At 42.3% G+C, this 20,719-nt stretch overlaps 1 protein-coding gene across 8 annotated transcripts; it reads right to left on the reverse strand.

Annotated features, from left to right (window-relative positions):
• Nucleotides 1–209: 209 nt before the first annotated feature.
• Nucleotides 210–20,389, reverse strand: LOC120800022 (NACHT, LRR and PYD domains-containing protein 1-like). 8 transcript variants are annotated; one of them, XM_040145741.1, is made up of 22 exons: nt 20,307–20,389; nt 18,634–18,785; nt 17,249–17,422; nt 16,767–16,943; nt 15,885–16,058; nt 15,017–15,190; nt 14,768–14,941; nt 12,979–13,025; nt 11,711–11,790; nt 11,162–11,208; nt 8,737–8,798; nt 8,431–8,504; nt 8,273–8,339; nt 7,855–7,967; nt 6,934–6,989; nt 6,289–6,518; nt 5,891–6,156; nt 4,890–5,003; nt 3,543–3,684; nt 3,047–3,130; nt 2,526–2,621; nt 210–1,201 (listed from the first exon to the last, which is right to left on the reverse strand). In XM_040145741.1, exons 2-22 carry the CDS (start codon nt 18,762–18,764, stop codon nt 897–899), a joined length of 2,787 nt encoding a protein of 928 aa, XP_040001675.1. In that variant the 5' UTR covers nt 18,765–18,785; nt 20,307–20,389; the 3' UTR covers nt 210–896. The 8 variants fall into 8 exon arrangements, with proteins under 8 accessions (XP_040001675.1, XP_040001674.1, XP_040001672.1 ...); XM_040145740.1 differs by having other exon boundaries at nt 20,152–20,378; XM_040145738.1 differs by lacking the exon at nt 20,307–20,389 and adding an exon at nt 20,008–20,145.
• Nucleotides 20,390–20,719: the final 330 nt, after the last annotated feature.

Below are 20,719 nucleotides of genomic sequence, written 5' to 3' on the forward strand. Positions count from 1 at the left end.
GAAATGAAAATGCAGACACGACACGGTCTCGCCCACATTGTTTGACACAGGAGCTTTGAAAAGTGCAGGTGAAGTGTGTGCTGGGGACTGACGGAACAATTACAAAAAGATCCGCTTAAAATATATACATAAATACAGTATATACTGTATGTCTTACATACACTCAGACACGTTTTCCATTAGAGATTATGTTTTCATTTTAAAACCACTAAAAATACATAGAAAATATCTTAGAAACCTTTTATAAAAATAAAAAAATGCAATTTAACAGACAATTAAGGACATGTATTACATTCAATTCATTTCCCCTCATCACATATTTTCACATCCTCACCCCACATTATCGTGTTATGTCATTTGTGTAACATACTGTATTCAATACGCTGATCACAGAATACAACTTGCATTTTAAAATTGCAGTATGATCTGCAAGAAAAAGCCAAACCATCAGTTTTAATTATACATATATTTACAGGGATACATAAAATGTGCCATATACAATAAATACAGTACTTGGAAAAAAAACAGGTGATGGGCAGAGTCCCTTACTCTTGCCACAGGGACCAAAAAAAAAATAAAATAAAAGATATCTGTTGAATAAAAAAAATATTTCAACAGTCAGCTGACGGCGTTGCCTGTGTGTGACAATGTGGCACAGCTTTTAGCGTCACCTGAGTTTTGGCTCGCAGTAGCTGGACCAATCACAGTTCTTGGAACCAGTCATAAATGTTTTTATTTTTTTTCCTGCATCCATATAGTCTGTGGTCTTTCATGCAAAACTCAGAGTGAAAATTCAAAACGAGGTGTTTGAAAATAAAGCATCTCATGCTCTACGGTATAAAATACACTGACACAAGACTGACTGCATCAGTATTCAACTGTTTCTTATTTTTGCCTCAGTTTAAGTGCAGCAGTTCAGAAAGAAAGGGATCCACCTCACAGAAGGTTTCGATCAGGATCCGACAAGCCGGGTTTCCCTTTCTTAGCACCGTGTCGATCAGCTCTCGTGCTCTGTCTGCCCTGGGCATTGCTTGAATCGACTCCATTTCCCTGCTGTTCAAAACCCTGTTCTGCAGAAGCGTATCCAGCAGGTCGTTTAGAACAGAAGTGGACACTCTGTCAATAAACTCTGTCCGACTAGAGAACAGCTTCCTCTCTTCTTCTCCTGCCCTTTGTAGTTTTTGCCCACTTGGACCAGGACCTGGAAGTTAAGAAGTAGAATACTTAAAGTGGATAGCTAGTAGGGAATTTTAAATATTTAGTTTTAGTCTTGCTGGTCCTTCTGTCTGGGCTCATTAGAGATGCCGAATTGGTAACAGCTGTGACCGAGCTGCGGCTTCTTGACGTGAGCAAGAACACGGTGCATTGCAGTAGCAGAGACATGGGGAGAGAAAACTTCATTTCTCTGCATTATTTGCTCGTTTACATCCCTTGGCCAAAAGAGCAAAGGGAACAAGGTACGAGGTGTTGTTCATCAAGGCTCTAAAACTACTGGTAAAAAAAACAAAGATTCCTAGAACAACTTGATACTGAACAAGTCCTCAAAAAAGAAAACAAGACTATCAACAACCCCACACATGTTCTCTGGCCACCAGGAGTGTTTTTCAGATCGCTTGTGTGGCCTAAAGACAATAGACCTGTGAACAGACACAGTACAGGTTCCCCTCGTGTGGATCAACTACTGAGGTGGGCTATGTAACGGTCTTGTACCCTTCAGACCACTTCAGCTCATCCAGAACGCTGCTGCCGGAGTTCTAACGATAACCAGGAGGAGAACTGAGCTCACCTGTCCTGTTCTTAAATCTTTACACCTGCTCCCAGTTACCTACAGAATAGATTTTAGAGTGCTGCTGCTGGTTTATAGATCCCTCGATGATACGCGGCCAAATCACATTTCTGATCCCCCAGAAGAACAGGAACCCAGCAGGGCTCTTAGATCTCGAGGAAGCAGTCAGCTGGTAGAACCTTGAGTCAGAACCAATCGGGGTGGCGCTGCTTTTAGCTACGGATAGAACCAACTTCCTCATGATGATAAACGTGCCCCACCTCAATTAAAAACTCTGCTGTTCTCCTGTGCCTCTGACTGATCCGTCGCTCTGCTGCATTTTTATTTCCTTTGTCGCATTTTGTTGCATTTATTAGTGCACTCTAACTGTATTTCAGCTATACTATTATCTCTGCTTATTTGTATGTTATTTTATTTTCATTTCATATAGTATATTTCATTTCATCTATTTCTTTTTTAAAGAAACTTTTATTCTGGTTTTTAGTGCTTTTTAGTTTTTCAATGGTGTCTTAATTTTTTCTTTGTCTATGTAAAGCATAATACACACACACACACACACACACACACACACGCACACACACAGTTTTGACATTTTTTGACATGATAGTTGCCCCTGTGTTGTTGGATATTGTTGGTCAGCTAGAGTATGGCCTGGTCACTCTCAAATTTGTATTTTTAGATTCATAAAGCACCACAGAGACTCCATTGTTGTAGGTTATCTGAACACAGTGTTGCTCACCTCCTCCTCCAGCTGGTCCAGGGACTGAGGCTGGTTTCTTGGCTGGGGGCTGGTTCGACTCAACAGTGGAGACTGAAGCTGAGGAGGAACCTGAACCTGAACCAAGGAAAAAAAAAAAAAACAACCACAACTTAGTTTGATAAAATAAGAGAAATTTCACTGATCTTGTGTAGGTAAGTTAAATAACTCTACAAAAAGAAAACGTGGAGATTTAATAAGGCAGGATATTGAACAGGATGTGGACGTGTGTGTGAGCCCTTCCTCTACTGCTTCACATACATCAAGTAAAAATTCATGAATCGGCATCTCTAGTTTGAACTCTGAATCATGTAAGTCCTGGTTACACAATAAAAGCTCTGATTTTGATCATCATATAAAGTGGTTAAGGTGCATAGTCAGAGATAAAAGGCGGGAATTAAACCTTTTGATATGTGTTTTAATTATAAGTAAACTCCATACGGCACTGCAGAAACTTTGTCCTTTACTAGGTTTTCCTGCGCTCATTCAACAGTGTCGTTCACCTTCTTCTTCAGCTGGGACTGACGGCAGGGCTGGATCACTGGCTGGGTCCTGTTTTGACAGAGCAGCTAGGCTTGAGGCTGGTTCTGAATCCGAAAACAAGACATAAGTAATAAGGCTGTGAACGATGTGATTTGATTCCTGATCATTTTATTTCGGGGCAGGGAATTTCAGTAGCATATACTGTATGTAGTATATAACCAATGTCAAAGCACACATACTTGCAAAGCATCCCACAGTTTTGGTTGCATTTAGTTTTCTGACTATGACATAACGATCATGTCAGTTCCTCCTTTTCCTCACTATCAACACACGTCAGCATTTACCTGTTGATGCTGTGGGCTGAAAAAGCCCCGAATGCGAAATTGCGAACCCATTAGCTCCAATTCCAAGGCTGCTAATGGTAGAGCCGTTAGCCGCAGTGAAAAACATGAGTGGTTAAATTCGGCCCAAAAGAAAAATGGTCTGAATTAAAGCAGCTGTGAAAGCCTTCTTTACCAGTCAGTTCAACATGATACTCCCAGACTTGTCCCTTGTTTTGGTCTCGGACTGTCACAGTCGCCTCCTCCGTGCTCGCACTTAGCCGAATCTCAAAGGTCGGGTGGTAATTTGGTCCATACTTGAAGTCAAACAGCGCATACTGTAAATCAGTCACAATGTCTCATGGTTACTTCACCATAACGTTAAGCAACTACGTAAAGTTACAGCTGCTCTAATCCAAATTTTTATACTGACAATGAGCCAAATGACTGTGTCATCTGAAAGGTGTCGGTCGTAATGAGAAACCCACTGAGAACCACCCGACTCTGCAGTTCGCCGCAGCTCTACAGAGCTTTTTAGCGTGTTTAAGCTCATTGTTTTTGTTTGACCGCCTGCAAATTTTCTGTTTTGTTTCGCCCCCATCAACCCAGTTTCCGGCTGTGGCGGAGAGTTTCTGTACACCAACAAGCAGGAAAATCCCATTCTACAATACCCGCTCAGCATCAAACAACAGACAGGTTTGAACAAAGTGGAGGAACTAGCAGCTAAAAGAGACAGATATTTTTTCTTTGGTAGAGACCAAACCAGAGCTTAAAGGAGAGTAAAAATTGAACTTACATTTGTAAGGTTGATATAAACACAGCTACAAAATGACATCACAGTATTATATCTTTCTAAAGTTGATATAACCAATATGTTAGCAAAAAGTTGCTTATTTGCACATCTAGCAGACACGCAGCTACGTTCTCATCCCGTCGGAGTGCTGTTTTTGGCCACCTGATGAATCAAACACCAATATTCCCTGTCTTTTAAGTCTGTTTTGTGTCTTCACCAACCCCTAAATGTCTGGCTCTTTAGCTGCTAAATTCCCCACCGTGTTCACCAGCTGGCCTCTGACTGTGTTTGTCTGCTGTTTGCTGTTGAGCAGGTAGTGGACAGTGGGGTTTGTTTGTTTTTTCCGAGCCTTTTAGCTTGAAACAACTGTCCGCTGCTGATAAAAAAACAAGTTTGGTGAGACAAGTTGTCACCTGCAAAACCAAAATAGTAGCCTAAAACAAGCTAAAAAGCTCTGTGGAGCAGACATTTCCTCCTGTGAGTTTGACTGAGGAAACTCTGTCTGTTGATATAAAAATACTGCCTCAGCTTTAAGTTCATTATTGCAAGTTGGGGTTTGGGGTTGGTCCAAACGCGTCTGCGTGGGTGCACAGAAAAACTCTCAACAAACTAAACAAACCAATCAGAAACAAGCATTTGCCCACACCGTTGTATAACACTCAGGATACCCCTTTCATTTACTTTGCGAGTCTGCTACGGCACTAACTGAGACACGTTACATTTACTAGAAGTCGTATTTGACACACTCACCGCAGGCTGAACTTTATAGGCCTCAGAACAGTCCAGACTGTAAATTTGGCCTTTGATGAGGGGGCAGGTGGATGGGGCCACGATGTACTCGGCATTTTCCTGTTGCGCTTTGACCTTCGGAGTATTACAACATTTTTATTAGACAGTTAATGGTCTTCAATTTCCCATAGGAGAGAATTAGTTACTTGCTACAAGAGTAAATAAAGGATATGATAACCTGTGGAGACGCTGCAGTTTTATTGTAATCTGTCGCTCAGTGTTGTATAAGCAGTGTATACACCGACTGGTGAAAAATAAATGGGAAAAGAGAGCGTCTTCGGTGCACCGGAACTTGACTGGAGGGATGAACAACGCTTCCCTGAAAGATGTTCCCTCGCTCAGTGTTTGGATGATGGTGGCGGAGAGTGCACTGCCTCTTAAGGCCATATCCTGTGATTCACATAATTCTATGCTCGTCAGAACACTCAGTGAGCCCTCATGCACATTGTGGAAACATCTGCTCTCTCATTTATTCAGGTTTTCATTTAATTTCTCACCTTTCTGTATATACACATGTTTATACAATGAGGGACAGGTTGAAATATATATGCAGTAATTTTATTGTTTTATATCGCTTGAGTAGTAAGAAGAACGTTTTCTGATTTAACAGGATAAAGTTATATGGTGTTATAGCCAGAAAAAAAAAGTTGAGACTTTTTTGAAAAAGTCTCATTAAAGCAGGAAATTTTCTCATTTCATTCGGAAACTGGGCAATATTTTTTTGTTATGGTTGCAGCAATATGCTACTGTACTGGTGGAGTAAAGTAAAGTGAATTGACATCACAGCAAAAATAATTTTACTTTCAATTTTGAGTTTATCTGGAGGGAATGATTCTCATTATAGCATAACAAAGTTTGATAACAAGTATAGAGAGAAATTAGGTGTGGCACTGACTGATGACCCTGAATTTTACAGAAGCCTTGACCCCTAAAATTACTGTGAACGGACGCTAATCTTTTACCTCCAGCACCGGGACGTTTTCTGGCAGTAGAAACACAGTGAGTTTTCGGCCTCGCCTTGTGTACGCTGGTTGGTGAAACAGCAGAACTTGGCTGCTTATTGGTTTCTGAATGTTCAGAAACCTTTTGATGATATCCCATACCAAGCCAAAAGTGGAGAGGTGAGGGACATCCACAACCACGTGGGTTTCTGTTATTTCCCGCGGCTCAATGATGTTCATTCCATCATCACTGATGTGGACAACGGACAGGCTCTCAGAGAGCGGTACTGTAAATACAAAGAGCCATCAGCAACATTTAATGCCAGAGTCCTTCTAATTCCGCTCCTCTGTCATTTTAACAACTTTTTTCACATCATACATTTGCAAAAACAAGAAAAAACGTACTGCTACGCACTTACCAGGTTTTGTTTCACAGTGCGGGAGGCCCAGCTGGGATATAGCATCCTCAGAACACGTGATGTTAAACAGCGGACCTGCACGCGTCTTTCCAGCTGACTGGAGGAGGCCCTCATCCCACTGGACGATCCTGTACAACAACTCCCCCTCCCGAGTCATAGTAAACACCAGCCCAGTCGAATCACACTGGTACGCACCCGGACACGGGCCCCTGAACCTGTATGACACAGAACTGTGACAGGAATGGGATACGTTTTTTGGCCCTTTTATCACACGGTTGACTGCCGTGCTGCACGCTAACAATTTAGCACGACCCTGCTGTGTGGCAGTTGCAGCCTCATCCAAACCAAGAAGGCTGATCCTCTAGTAATAAAAGCATGGTTAGCAGTTTTGAGTAAATGGCCTGGGTGCTGTGGACTTTCATTGAATCGTTGTCACTGAATTGTTTTCACTCTGAAACTGTTGTCACAACAACAGGAATGCCTTTGAGGAAAAACCGTCCACCGCAGTGCAATGTATTTTATATGCAGTGATAAATACTGACTAACTTGTCCACTTTATCAATTAAAAACAAATTCATGTTGTATGTACAGTGATAACCATTAAAACAGAGGAAACAATATTTAGCTATCTTATGGTCTGATTACCTGTATGAAGTCTTTCCGCATTCATTTAACACTTCGGGTGTAAAATGTGATGGGGCCTGGATTTTAGAAAAGGCACAAAATTAGTTTTCCAAACATAACAACTTGTGGTTGTGTGCAATGAAGTGATTAAAAACATCCATTGTACGTATTTAATTGAGTACATGATATCAGGTCAGAGAGGGAACATTTGAACATGAGGGTGATAGGAATTAAATGTGTTGCGACCAAAGCTGATATTTAGCTTCTCCCAAGACACAAATAATCATCTCTGCGAACCTACGCAGAGAAGGGTCTTCTGGGTAACCACAGCTCGCAAAAGTTCACTTTCGCTGCAGACGCTTGCAAAAGAGCCGATGTATGTCAAGCAAGCAGATTGGTCGATTCAATTCCTATCAGGAGGTGGGTTTGAAATGGAATAAATGTGAAGGTACAGCACGACATACAAATATAAAAGGAGCAGCCACGTGAACATATCTGAGAAACCCCCGCGTGCCTTCGCCCACTTTAAGTGAGGCCTGCAGACGCATAATTACAGATTTTGTCTGAATCAGACCGGTGCCGGACAAAAAACACAGGTTCCCGCTTTCAAAAAAAACTTGTGGCTATGTGACTGTGGCTGAATGCGTAGTTGTGTGGCTCCGCAACACACCACAATGTCCAATACAATATGGTATACTGGAGATGTAGGTTATAGTATAAGAATATGTTTAAATGTAATTTGTTGTCTCAATTTAACCTTTTAACAATTTAATCTTTGATATGTTTAACTTTGCTTCCTCCGAATCAAGATTTGCTTTCTTTTTCTCGGGTAACAGGCAACCAGCAGCTGTACTGTGACATGGAATCCGCCCTGAAGGTGCGTCCGTCAGCTAAAATGTGTCGCACCCATAAACGCTTCCTGATCAGCTGTTTCATTCTCACCTTCATAACCTCTGTCTGGTCCTCAGATAAATCAAGCTTTGTGTTTGCGGCTTTTAGATCCAGTGAGGGATGAGAGTCGTCCGGTGGAACCATTATTACTGGTGGCCACACCTCTGTCATGAAAATTGACAGGGAATAATAATAGTTCACCATAGTTGATCAAAATAAAAAATACATTATGAAACAAAAAGACATTGAGGTAATCTTAATAGTACTGGCTACCATGGAATAAATTCCAATAAAAAAAGACTGTTAAAATGTTGGCATTAAAATTCACAATTAATTGGTTCATTTACATATTATACATGTATTACTAGTATTACATGCTGGGCTATACAACACAGGTGTAGGTCTGTGGCTCCGTTAATCCTTAAAGGTTCAGTTCAGCCAAATCCACAAGTACATTTTTTTCACTTACCAAAAGCATCCTCTGATGCAGACTGAAAATCTGCTAGTGACAAACTTTCTGATTTTGCTAACGGGATCTGGAATTCAGAAAGGCACACCATGACTTTTTCCTAAACATAATGTATAGTTATGTGCTATGAAGTGAATAAAAACATTCAATGCCCATACCCGTTTTCTGTGAACAGATGCATCATCTCTCCTCTTGTATGGCAGCAGTGGGAGGCTCATTTTCTTCGACGACACTGCCATGAAAAGTGACAGGAAATAAAAGTTATAGTCACAAAAAGAACAACGGTGACATAATTATCTGTTCTAATGTGCACAGTAAGATATATCTCCCGGAACCAAACCACAGCCAATAGGGGATAGCCAATTCAATATTCTGCCACATCAGGGTTCACAAAGATGTAGGCTGGGACTTAATCCTTAAAGGTTCAGTTCACCCGGATCCACAAGTACATTTTTTTCACTTACCAAAAGCATCCTCTGATGCAGACTGAAAGAATTTTCTTTGCGTGGTCTCAAAAACTGGAAAGCTAAAACAGCAAATGAAAAGGCAGTTAATATGACAGGCAGTTTTACACATCTACAAGTGTGTGTGTGTGTGTGTGTGTGTGTGTGTTAAATTATACAAGAATGTATCATTTTAGAATAATCCTATTATTTTGGAGTTAAAGTGTAACGTAATTGATCTCATGTCTAGTTAAAAACAAGGCCCCAAACTACAACCTCAATGCAGCAGAAGCGAGAACACCTGTGATCACTGCAACAAATTTGATTACACCTGTGACTTCCAGTCACAGCTGACTGCTTGCACGAGGTTATAAAATAACCTTTGAACACCACAGCGTTCTCAGTTTTGGCCTGGGTTGTGTCTCATGCAACACAGCTCCACACGGTAAGGAGTTAACTGGACAAGTAAGAAACCAGATTGAGACTTCGCAACGATGGGAGAGGGTACAAGAGCATCAGCAGGCTACTGAACATGAGCCGAAACACAGCCATACTACCGATAACAGAAGGAGCAGTGGCTGTCCTCAAAAAATGAAGCCATTCATACTTTGCTATGCGCACATTGCATTGAAAACAGGCGGGAAAAGTGCTTATCTGTGCAAATTGGTGTTTCAGTGACTCATCAGTGTGAAGGACACTGCACAAAGTCAACCTCTACAGACAGCGTCCAAGAAGAAAACCAGTAAACACAAAATGGCACAAAACTGCAAGGTTTAACTTTGACAAAGATGATGAAAAGAAGAAGCCGACGAAACCAAAATAAATTTGTTTGGATCAGATGTGGTCCAGCATATTTGGTTTGGACCTGGCCAGGACTACCACAGTGACTGCACGGTGCCGACCTTGAAACATGGAGGTGGGAGTGTGCTGAAATGGGGCTTGTAGCTGAAGGTTTGTTTACCCAAGTGCTGAATGAAGAGATGACTCCCAGTTTCAAGAAGCTTGGCACAAAAGGAATTTTCCAACATGACGATGATCCCAAACACACACATTCTACACAAATCACACAAGAGAGTTTAAAGAAGAAAAAAGTGAAAATTAGGACCTGGCCAAGTATGAACCTGACTCTAATCCGATATGACACCTTTGGAGTATTTAAAAGCAGAAGGCAGAGCAATAAAAACCATCCAGCAATGAGCAGCTAAAAAGAATAATATGAATGGCAGAACATCTCTCTACAGATTTGTAAGAGACTGGTACCATCCAGGATCAAATCTGTCATCAAAAATAAAACCGTACCTGCAAAATATTTTAAAAACACTGAAAGAACGGAATTTCACTAATGAGGACTGAATTGACTTTTGTGTCTGTTGGTTTCTTCAATATGGCCCTTTCACTATAGTTTAATCCGTCCTCAAAATACATCTACAAAACAGCCTCAGGTCTACGTAGCCTGGATTCCACAAGATGCTGTGGACTTTCCTTTGAGATTCTGATCCACGTTGACATGATGGCATCACATCATTTCTGCAGATTTGTCAGCCGCACATTCATGCTGCCGTTCTCCCATTCTACCAAATCCCAAAGGTGGTCTATTGGATCCAGATCTGGTGACTGGGGAGGCCACTGAAGTCCACCGAACTCACTGTCATGTTCATGAAACCAGTTTGAGACGACTTTAGCTTTGTGACATGGAGCATTATCCTTCTGGAAGTAGCCAGTAGAAGATGGTGAACTGTGGCCATAAAGGGAAGCACATGGTCAGCAACAACACTCAGACAGGCTGTGGCATTCAACTGGTACGAAGGGGCCCAAAGTGGAGCCAAGAAAACATTCCCCCCACCGTTACACCACCACCACCAGCCTGGACTGTTGACACAAGGCAGGTTTGGGTCCAGATGCTGATGCCAGATTCTGAACCTACCATCTGTGTCCCCCAGCAGAACTTCACATACATCAGTATCTGTCCACTTCTGGAGGGCCTGTGCCCACTGCAGCCACAGATTTCTGCTCGATGTGTTGTTCATTCTCAGATGTTTTTCTGCTCACCACAGTTGTAAAGAGTGGTTAACAGAGTTACTGTGGCCTTTCTGTCAGCTCCAACCAGTCTGGCCATTCTCCTCTGATCTATCTCATCAACAAGGTGTCTCCATCCGCAGAACTAATGCTCACTGGATGTTTTTTTGTTATTTTTTGTACCATTCTGATTAAAAACTCTCGAGACTGCTGTGTGTGAAAATCCCCGGAGATCAGCAGTTTCAGAAACACTCAGACAAGCCCGCCTGGCACCAACAATCATGTCACGGTCACATTTTCTCCCCAGTCTGATGTTTGATGTGAACATTAACTGAAGCTCCTGTTAATTGTCCAAATTATAAATTAAAAAAAAAAACGCTGAAAATTAAAGTAGGGAAAATAGTATTTTGCCATTTAACAGTATAATTACCAGTGTGAAGTGTCAGCAGCGCCATAGTGTGTAGAACTTGATGGGCGCTGTATTTCAGAAAAGCACAAAATTAGTCTTTTCCAAACATTGCAACGTGGTAGTTGTGTGCTATGAATTGGATGAAAACATTCGCCACCCATAATGTATTAAACTCAAGAACGTTATATAATGATAGAGAGATCATCTAAATGGAATGATAGTGAAATATAATGAGTCAGATTGCATTTGGACCATCAGCAGCACTGCAGAACAAGCACAAGCTCACCTGTTTATTACAATGACAGAGTGAACTATCACTACACTTTATTTTTTTAATTCTTCAGATTTTTCCGTTTCAATCAATCCTTGCTTATTTGTATCTACTCCTCCTGAACCCTATTTATGTGTCTTTATTATACCTTGCGTTTCTAAGTATGTAAACTCCTCGTTGTTGACACTACACTAACACTCATCCGCCAGGGTTGATGAGACATTTAATCTGCCTTGAAGCTGTGTCACCTAACATGTGTTGCACCAATAACATTTCTGTGTTAACTGCTCCGCTCTCACCTTCATCCCTTCTGTCTTGTCCTCAAACAAACAAGTGGCTGTGTCTGTTGTGTTTGGATCCAGCGATGGCTCACGCTGATCTGATGGAGAGAAAAAGGACACACAACAGGCAAGTTCAGAAAAAGAGACTCAGGTCTCAGTCAGTGCTGCTCAGCGTTTCTGTGGATTTCACCAAATTAAATTTAAGACTTTTTAAGACCATTTTAGGACAACACAGAACGCAATTTCATACCTTTATTTACGGTCATACTGTTAAAAGAATGACGAAAAATCAGTAGGGACAATAAGGCCAAGAATTATTTCTAGAATATATGAATTTACTGACATTGTCGTTACTTCTCAACTGTATATAACAACAATTCCTAGCAATAATTAATCAATTAACATGGCCAGGACCCAGATACGTGGCAAAAATTGATGGATGGAATGACCAATTAAAAAAATATCGCTTGATTTAAATTAATTTTTGCTAAAATTGACACTTGTCCATTTTCAGTCAATGAGCTTCTGAGTTAATGGAGCAGAGGTAGTGACGGTGTTTGTGACAGGTCTGATGTCCTGATTGAAACTCCAACCCTAACTTAACAACCTCCTGCACACACAGTCCGCTGCAGCACCAGCCTCTCTTACAGTTTTATAGATTTACCGCTGTCATGGTGTCGGCAGTGCCTCTTCCTCATGCCCTGTGTTTCCTTCTGTTTATCCCTCCCTTGTGTTTCTTGTTTGTCCCCAATTTGTCTCTTTCCCTGTTTGCGTATATGTGTGTCTTTTTGGCCGTGGCTATCCGGTTCCCCTCCTGCCACCAATTCCACCTGTGCACCAGAAGCCCATCCACTAATCATCGCCTGTGGTGTAAAGACCCCGGCTCTACACTCTACAGTCTTTGCCAGATTGCTCGGTTTGCCAAGTGGCACTAGTGCATGGCTTAGCTCAAGTTCTAGCTTGTACTATTTCATTTCCCCGTGTTTGCCTGAACTCCGCCTGGTTCCGTGTGTGCCTCAGGTTCATCGTCCATTGCTGTTTCTGTCCGTCTGCCTGTTCTGCTGAAAACCCTGCTACCACTCCCCTGCTCCACCCTCAGCCCTGGGTCAACTCCCCATAATCTCATCACTGCAAGTCCACAGCCACACACAAAAAATGCGTAACTAATGTTACTGTCTGTGGCAGAGGTTGCGTTCTCTCACTTTGAAGTTTGAAACGTTGTAAATGTGTTGTCAAGGGGCCACCATAGTATCTCGATATAAGGCGACCACTCTTTCAATACTCACATTTCATATGGCTGAGAGTTGTAATCAAGTTTCGTCCATAGTCCACTCTGTGGGTATGAATTAAGAGAGTTAATACTCAAGGTGGGTTAGCGGCGGCCAAATGATTCACATTTTCATTCTCTCTTCTTCGTCCCCTCTAAACGCACGAGTGTAAACTCTGTTTTTCATATGTTGTCGAGTACGACCACTTTGGAGATATGCCAGCCGAAAGTAGCATCGTATCTGTGTTCCCAAACAACAAAGTGTGAACAACGGTGCTGAGGGAAAAGCAAAGAAACCAAAGCCATACTCTATAGTGGTGGGTGGCGGTAGTGAGTCACTTATTGTTTGCTAGTCACCATAAAACATAAACATAACAACAGACACTTGGGGATTCCCATGTGTCCCGCCATGATCTCCATGACAAAAGATCACATACTGTATGCTCACTGTACCAGGTGTTTGCCATTAAGAATGCTAACAGAGGTTTAAAAAAGTAAGTGTTACCTCATTAATATGCAATTTTATGCAGCATGGCACACCAAAATCCCAGCAGATCATCTTCTCCACCTGCGCCGTAGTATGAAGTTTCTACTATGTATCCCTCTCCAGTTATCATCTTCACAGTTGTGTGTGACAGACGCCGACACGACAATATAATGGGCCCACATACCACGTTACAAGGTGGTGGGACATAAAAACAAACAAGAAGGAAAGTGACCACCACAAACATCTCGGGGGAAATGCAACAGCCACCATCCCTCGACGCATAATGGTAAGACTGTCAGATCGGCAGCAGGCAGAAACAGAAACTGACACGCACACGCACACACACACACACACACACACACACACACACACAGTAGCATAAGACAAGACTATACCCCAGTCCAACAATAACATGATGGAAAGAAGCAAAGCAACAGCCAGGCTCCCAAACAGACTCGGAAATGGTGCCTGCTTTACTCGACCAGTAATGTAACTTCTAACATTGGCTTCTGCTGTGCATTGGTTACTACGGCAAAGTGGGGATTACATCTCTATGTTATTACTGTGTGTGGCCGTGATTCAATATCCTAACTTTAGGAAGACGGCCACACCGCAGACTAACATTAGAGTTCAATTTATTTAGGAACAGTTAATTACACAAACTACCTCTTGGTTAGTACCTCTGAGCCTGAAGGAACATCTTTTCTCCTCACCCGAAGACACCTTTCATTTCCTCTTAGCTACAGTCCAGTACCCTTCACTGCTCAGATATCACCCCAATTAAATGTGCCAGCGTCCTGTAGTGAACAGCCGCTGATGCTGCTGCTCGGAAAAAGCTACACGGCCTCGCTCTAACACGCTGCTGAACGGGTCTGCCGTTCGACACAGTTTACCACCAAGATTAAACAAGGTTTTGAGAAAGCCATGTTTGCGAAACCGGAAAAGGTCTGAATTAGGGTTGAGCCTAGCTTGCTTACACATTAGTCTGCCTTTGTGAGCCATCTGCACAGATCAAGCAAAACATGTAGCACATTGTCTGTCTCCAAATTTCTACCTCATTTCAGTTGCTTTTATCCATTTCTAAGGTTGCACAAGTTATCAGCAAGTTTCTAAAATTTCAGCAAACTAAAGTATGAATCATTTACCTTTATGCAAATATGTTCCAAGAGGAAGTGACAACAATAGATCATTAATTGAGCACTAGTAACTCAAATACTAATTGACATTTCAATACTACCGCCCACCTACCAGTTTAACACTAACTCTGTTTAACTAACTCAGTTGAAACCAGCAACCAGCATGAATCCAACCTTCCACTGACCTCAGAGTCTTCAGTTGACAGAGGGGACTTTCCATATGTTCGGACAGCAGCTGCATCCCTTGATGTTGCAGCTCGTTCCCACTGAGGTCCAGCTCAGTCAGACCAGAGGGCTTGGTTTTCAGAGCTGAGACCAGAGAAGCACAGCCTTCATCTGAGAACAGACAGTGTATCAACCTGCAGAGAGACGACGACTTGAATATACAATTTCTGGCTTTGAAATTTCACTCAGGAGGCAAAGAAACTCTTTACCTCAGGGTTATCAGTCTACAGTGAGGGCTCTTCAGTCCAGCAGACAGCTCCTTTATTCCTGAATCCCGCAGCTGGTTGAGACTCAGGTCCAGCTCTTTAAGACGGGAGTGGTAGGACTTCAGAGTTGAGGCCAGAGAACCACAGCTGTTCTCTGACAACTTGCAGTAACTAATTCTGAATAAGGAATAAAGCACAGCAAGGAAGCTACGGGAGACAGTGTAGATGTTGTTTAAATCTCGCATCAAATTTCCAACACCCAAGACCCAAGAGTTCCAAGTATTGGTGTTCAATTCAACAACCTTGAACATTTAAAACCTTTCAATGTTCTGCCTTTATAGGAAGACCAGACATACTGGGTTATGCTGCTACCGCACATTCAGGATATTCTAAGACTATCTGAATCTGACGTGTTTTAATCCACCTGAAAGCAAAGTACACGATTGCACAGATGTCAGCATGCTATCAATGCAGACTAAACACTTCCCGAAGCTTTTTCACAGGTTTGTAAGGTATGTTCTAACAGAATCGAGGTAAGATAGGTTCATCCGAGAAGACTAACACTGGAAGATGGAGGACAAGCTAACAGACAGTCTCTCATATTCTTAGAATCAGACATCTTTGCAGAGAAACAAGCAGATGTGTCCACACGTGTGCAGTTGGTGTGCACAGTCGATGCTGTCGTAAAGTTTGGGCTACACACAGACTCCCTAAAGATGTCTGCACGGACCCCCTCAGAACAGATCATGAAATCTTCGTCCTGTATACCTTTACGCATATGTGGACGCATTAAGTATCGTTTGCTCTTAAACCGGGGCATTGTAATGATTATGTAATATTCATATCAAAGACCTAATAAAGACAGTCTGACCTCAGAGTCTCCAACGTACAGTGTGGAATCTTCAGTCCAGCACACAGCAGCTTCACCCCTGAGTCCTGCAGACAGTTTCCACTCAGGTCCAGTTCTTTAAGATTGGAGGGGTTGGTCCTAAGTGCTGAGAGCAGAGAAGCACAGCTGCTCTCTGTCAGTTCGCAGCAAACAAGTCTGTAATTAGAGGATAATATCAATTAAGAGTTTGACAACAGAGGCTGCAATGATGCGCTGTTCCTCAATTTTATAAAATCGAGGGTAAAGTAAATAATACAAACAGTTCTCAGCGCCACAAAATACAAAATGGCCCACAAGTTGAATTAACATCGTTTTCATCATGGCTGTATTTACTGTATTTATGAGACTGTATAGGTTTTAGTCATGGCAGTGTATCACTCAAATTAGAAACTACAGATTGAACACACACACCTATCACATTAACATGGCTGTCAAGGAAGTGAACCAGTTGAAAGCAGGGCCCATTTGGTGCCAAGCTACTGCTAACGAGACTCAATACTTCCTGCGCTGCTGTTAGGTGGAGCCTTCCAGTCACTTAAACGACATTAATCCCTCCCCTCTCTAGTAGCCTGGTACTGAATAAAAGGCAAAGTAAAAGCAACGGGAACTAAGAAACAACTGAAAACAGTATTTTTCCTAAAAAAGAGAAATGCACAGACAGTGGCCAGGACCCTGTTCTACTTTTAAAATGAGTGCTGCAGAAGTGTGCAACTGTCAGACTGTTGTGAGACGTGTCTCAATAACAACCAAGAAATTCATTTTCATTCATGACACGCTCTTCCAGCCATCATCCTACTACAAAAACAACCAATATGCATTAAAGACCAACAATTTGCAGGCGCAATGGACAGTAACTGAACTGACCTCAGAGTCCTCAGTCTGCAGTTTGGACTCTCCAGTCCAGCAGACAACAGCTTCACTCCTGAATCCATCAGGTACTTGTTTCCGCTCAGGTCCAGCTCTCTCAGGTAGGAAGGGCTCGACTTAAGAGCTGAGACCAGTGAAGCACAGCATCTTTTCGACAGGACGCAGTCACTCAGTCTAAATAGAGAATAAAGTGTGAAACTAGTGCTCAGTTACACCTTCTTCTCCTTCACTACTGATTGAGTAATAAGCTATTTAAGTTGATTTTGTTTTAGATTAACTTTGTAAAGACTGCATGTGTCTTCACAGTGTTCACATTCCTATGCCAAATTCAATTGTTTTAATCATCAGAAAAAGAGCTCTGCCATTAGGTTTATCAGTGCGATGCATTATTATTTCAGTTTTATAGGGTTGTCTGAAAAACAGTGACTAATATGAACATAATATTTTTATCAACGAAAACCTAATAAAGTCAGTCTGACCTCAGAGTCTCCACTCTACAGTTTGGACTCTCCAGTCCAGCGAGCAGCAGCTCCGCTCCTGATTCCTTCAGAGAGTTTCTACTGAAATCCAGCTCTTTGTAACAGGAGGGGCTGGACCTCAGGGCTGATGCCAGGTTTTCACACTGAGTATCTGAGAGTTCAACATGAGGAGGCCTGTAATAACAGAGTTAATTAGTTATGTGTACAGGTGCGGATTGGTGAGTTTGTCACTTTTGGACAGAGCCATGCTAAGTGTCGCCCCCCCCCCCTGTTTCCAGTCACTGTGCTTAGCTAAGCTAACCATCTCCTGGAGGTAGCTTCCTACCTACTGCACAAAAATGAAAGTGGTATTGAGGTTCTTATCTAACTTCTCATCTTAACTTTCTTGCCTTCATCCACACAAGGGGTTGCACGATCTGCTTGAAACCTTCTAACCTTCATGTGTACACTGCAATTCATCCCCTTCTGGAAAAAATGAGAATATTGTGTAATCTAGAGAAATATTCTAGTATCAAACCAAAAATCTGAGCCTTCGTGACATACAGAAAAGTTAAATGAGCCTTATTTTAAGGTTTTTTTTTGTTTCATCAATTATTTGATATTATTTAATAGTCAATTATTATCAGTTATTTATATTCATGAATAAATAAATGATGGTTGGTTCAAGCGTCTCAGATGTGCTTATCTGTTTTTACATCATTATAAGTTAAACATGGTTGGGCTTCAGATTTGGGCTGAAACAATTAGTCAGTTGATTGGTTGGACATGATTTTGAAGATCTGCTTTTTTTCCATGACGTAAGTAAAAGTCCATCAATAATTTGGGTGCTTTTAGACAGTTGATTGGATAAAACAAGCTATTTGGAGACAACAGCTTGGGCTTTAGATAAATCTGAATGTGTATTTTCTAACATTTTATAGGCCAAACGATCGGTTGATTAATTGAAAAAAGAACTGGCAGATGAATCAATTATGAAAATGATGATTACCTTCAGTCCTACTTTTTACGTGACCTGAAGTTCTGGGAAATAATGGGGGAATTTTTTTTCACTATTGTCAGACATTTTACACATTCCACAATTAATCAAATAATAACTGACATAATAATAACTCGCCAAATGTCAGCTGGGATGGGCTCCAGCCCTCCTACCGCCTTAAAGGATAAGCAGGTGTAGCTAATGTATGGATGGATAGAGTGACTGATTAACAGTAACAAAAAAACAAGATAGTCAGAAAACGTATAATTTCCTCTGTGTTTTAGCCGCAGGTTCAATTAAAACAGCAGCAGAAAAAAAGTTTACATCACGGACATTTATTTTGTGATACAAGTACCAAAATTTCACTGGCGGTTTTACAGCACCAACAGTGTTACAGTTGCAGCCTTACCAACTGCTCCAGGATCCGGGTTCACTGCACACCGATGAAACACAATACTCTGGCCACTCGTTCGCCACGGACAGACAGCTGGTCCCCAGACACACGGGTCCCCGCGTCTCTTCCTCCCCACTGTCACTCATCTTCTGGATTTTTCAGTCAGTCTGGGAGGTTAATTAGTGGCACTCTAATCAAAAGTGTTGCGTGATTGTACACATAATTATGCTAAAATAACACTTGTCCTGCCTCAGCCTCCATGTTTTTGTCCAATAGGAACAAAGTGTGACTTCCACTATACAGAAAAAGAGAGAGACAACAGGTCTAAGTAGATTTAGCCTACTGTATATTGATATGTTAATATACATTTAACTGTCTCTTGTACATTTATATATATTTCCTTTACTCCTTCTATTCTTTTTCACTTTTGCGTGGCTTCCTTATTCCAGTTATTGTTCCCTTTCTTGTTCTCGACAGTGCAGAGGAGGTTGCGTTCGGGTCGAGATGAAGGCAAACTAATCAGATCACAGAATACGACGGGTCCCAGGATACTGTGTTACACCATATGAATCCAATTTTGAGCTTTTAGTTTTGAAGCACGGGGATCAGCCTGAGTTTTGTACGACATTGGACGGTCCAATGTCTATTTAGGCAGTATTGGACAACTAATGCAGTCTAACCCGACCGTCCCGCAATAAATCCCCCCATGGTGATGCTTCCACCGTCTGTGTTGAAACTGTTTTGGCGAGTGTTGATTCAACTTTGGGATCGTCTTGGAGGGCTGCAGGTTTTCGGCGCTGCTGAACTGTACGCCCACGTTATGAGGGGGTCAGGTGTCTCTACGGTTTTGTCCACTCCATTGACGTCAGCGAGGGCAGGCGGAATAACAGCAACACTTCTCTGAGTAACGCAAAACACAAATCAACAGCACCCCCAAAACCTACGTCCTGAAAAAAGATCATGCAGTCGGTTCGACATCTCAGAGACAAATAAAAACTGGATTTCGCAACCTCCAGGAAGGGGAGTTTATCGGGAGTTTAGACTGCATTAGCTTTACCTGAGAGTACCTAATAAACTGTATCTGGCTTTATTTCTATTTCTTGTGCAATTTAAAATTTGTTTAAATTTGTTGTAACAATTATTTTATGTGATCTTGACCTGAGTACAGATGATACGGAACCGTAGAGGTTACTTTCGGTTTCCTTTTCTCCCTCTCTCTCGCTTGGTGAATATGATACCGGATTAGCCATTTTAACATCCCTGTGGGTAATTCTGACAAAGCTGACTGAGACAGCCATGGTCAATGGTCAACACCGGATTACAAGACGCCTTCGCGGCTGGTTGGGGGGCAGGGGGCAGGGGGGTTAAGGTTACGGTAAAGGGACTCACACGTCGCCGGGGAGACAGGCTTCACTTTTCCGGGTAAAAGTCTCGGGAATCCAACGGCAGCTAAAACAGAGTTTTTCCCGCGCAACTGTCATGGCGTCAGTAGCGCCGCCGCTACGTCTCAAAGTTGACAGAAAGTAAACTTACATGAATTATTGATTTTCTCTCTCTCTCTCTCTCTCCCGCCCTCGTCGTCCCGCCTCCGTTTACCCACAGAAACTGCCATCTTGCACCTAAGCAATGAAAACTTCAGACGACTCCGGTCGTTGTTGTTACGGACACCGGAATGCGCGGTGTCTTACCTGACGGAGGTTGGTGGACGGCTGCCCGGCGCCCCCCCCCCTCCTCTGCCCTCCTCTTCTCTTCCTCGTCGTTCTTTCGTTTTATGTTTTTTGTTTTTTTGTTTTTTTCCCCCCCACCTCTTTTCCCCCGAACTCCTCTCTCTCTGCGTGGCTCCGTCCAAAAACAACAAGAGAAAAAAAAACAAAACGGTTTCCCAGCACAAGTCGGAGCCCAAACGGCAACCGGAATCTCGGAGAGCTACAACAGCTCACTCCCACAATCAGTTTAACTAACCCGTTTCCGTCCTCTGTGTGTGTGTGTGTGTGTGTGTGTGTGTGTGTGTGTGTGTGTGTGTGTGTGTGTGTGTGTGTGTGTGTGTGTGTGTTTGGGGGGGGTCGTTTAACGGTCTGGACTTGTCTGATCACCACCACCT

This window comes from Xiphias gladius, chromosome 15 (genome assembly GCF_016859285.1).
Source record: "Xiphias gladius isolate SHS-SW01 ecotype Sanya breed wild chromosome 15, ASM1685928v1, whole genome shotgun sequence".
In the NCBI taxonomy this organism is placed as follows: domain Eukaryota; kingdom Metazoa; phylum Chordata; class Actinopteri; order Istiophoriformes; family Xiphiidae; genus Xiphias; species Xiphias gladius.

Bases quoted from the DNA above. Each gene is read 5' to 3' on its own strand.
- LOC120800022 (XM_040145741.1), bottom strand. From the start codon at position 18,764: ATGAGTGACAGTGGGGAGGAAGAGACGCGGGGACCCGTGTGTCTGGGG. The intron at 6,990-7,854 runs GTGAGAATGAAA...TCTAAAATCCAG, and splicing joins ACCAGACAGAGGTTATGAAG to GCCCCATCACATTTTACACC. The intron at 6,519-6,933 runs GTAATCAGACCA...TTCCTGTCACAG, and splicing joins TGCGGAAAGACTTCATACAG to TTCTGTGTCATACAGGTTCA.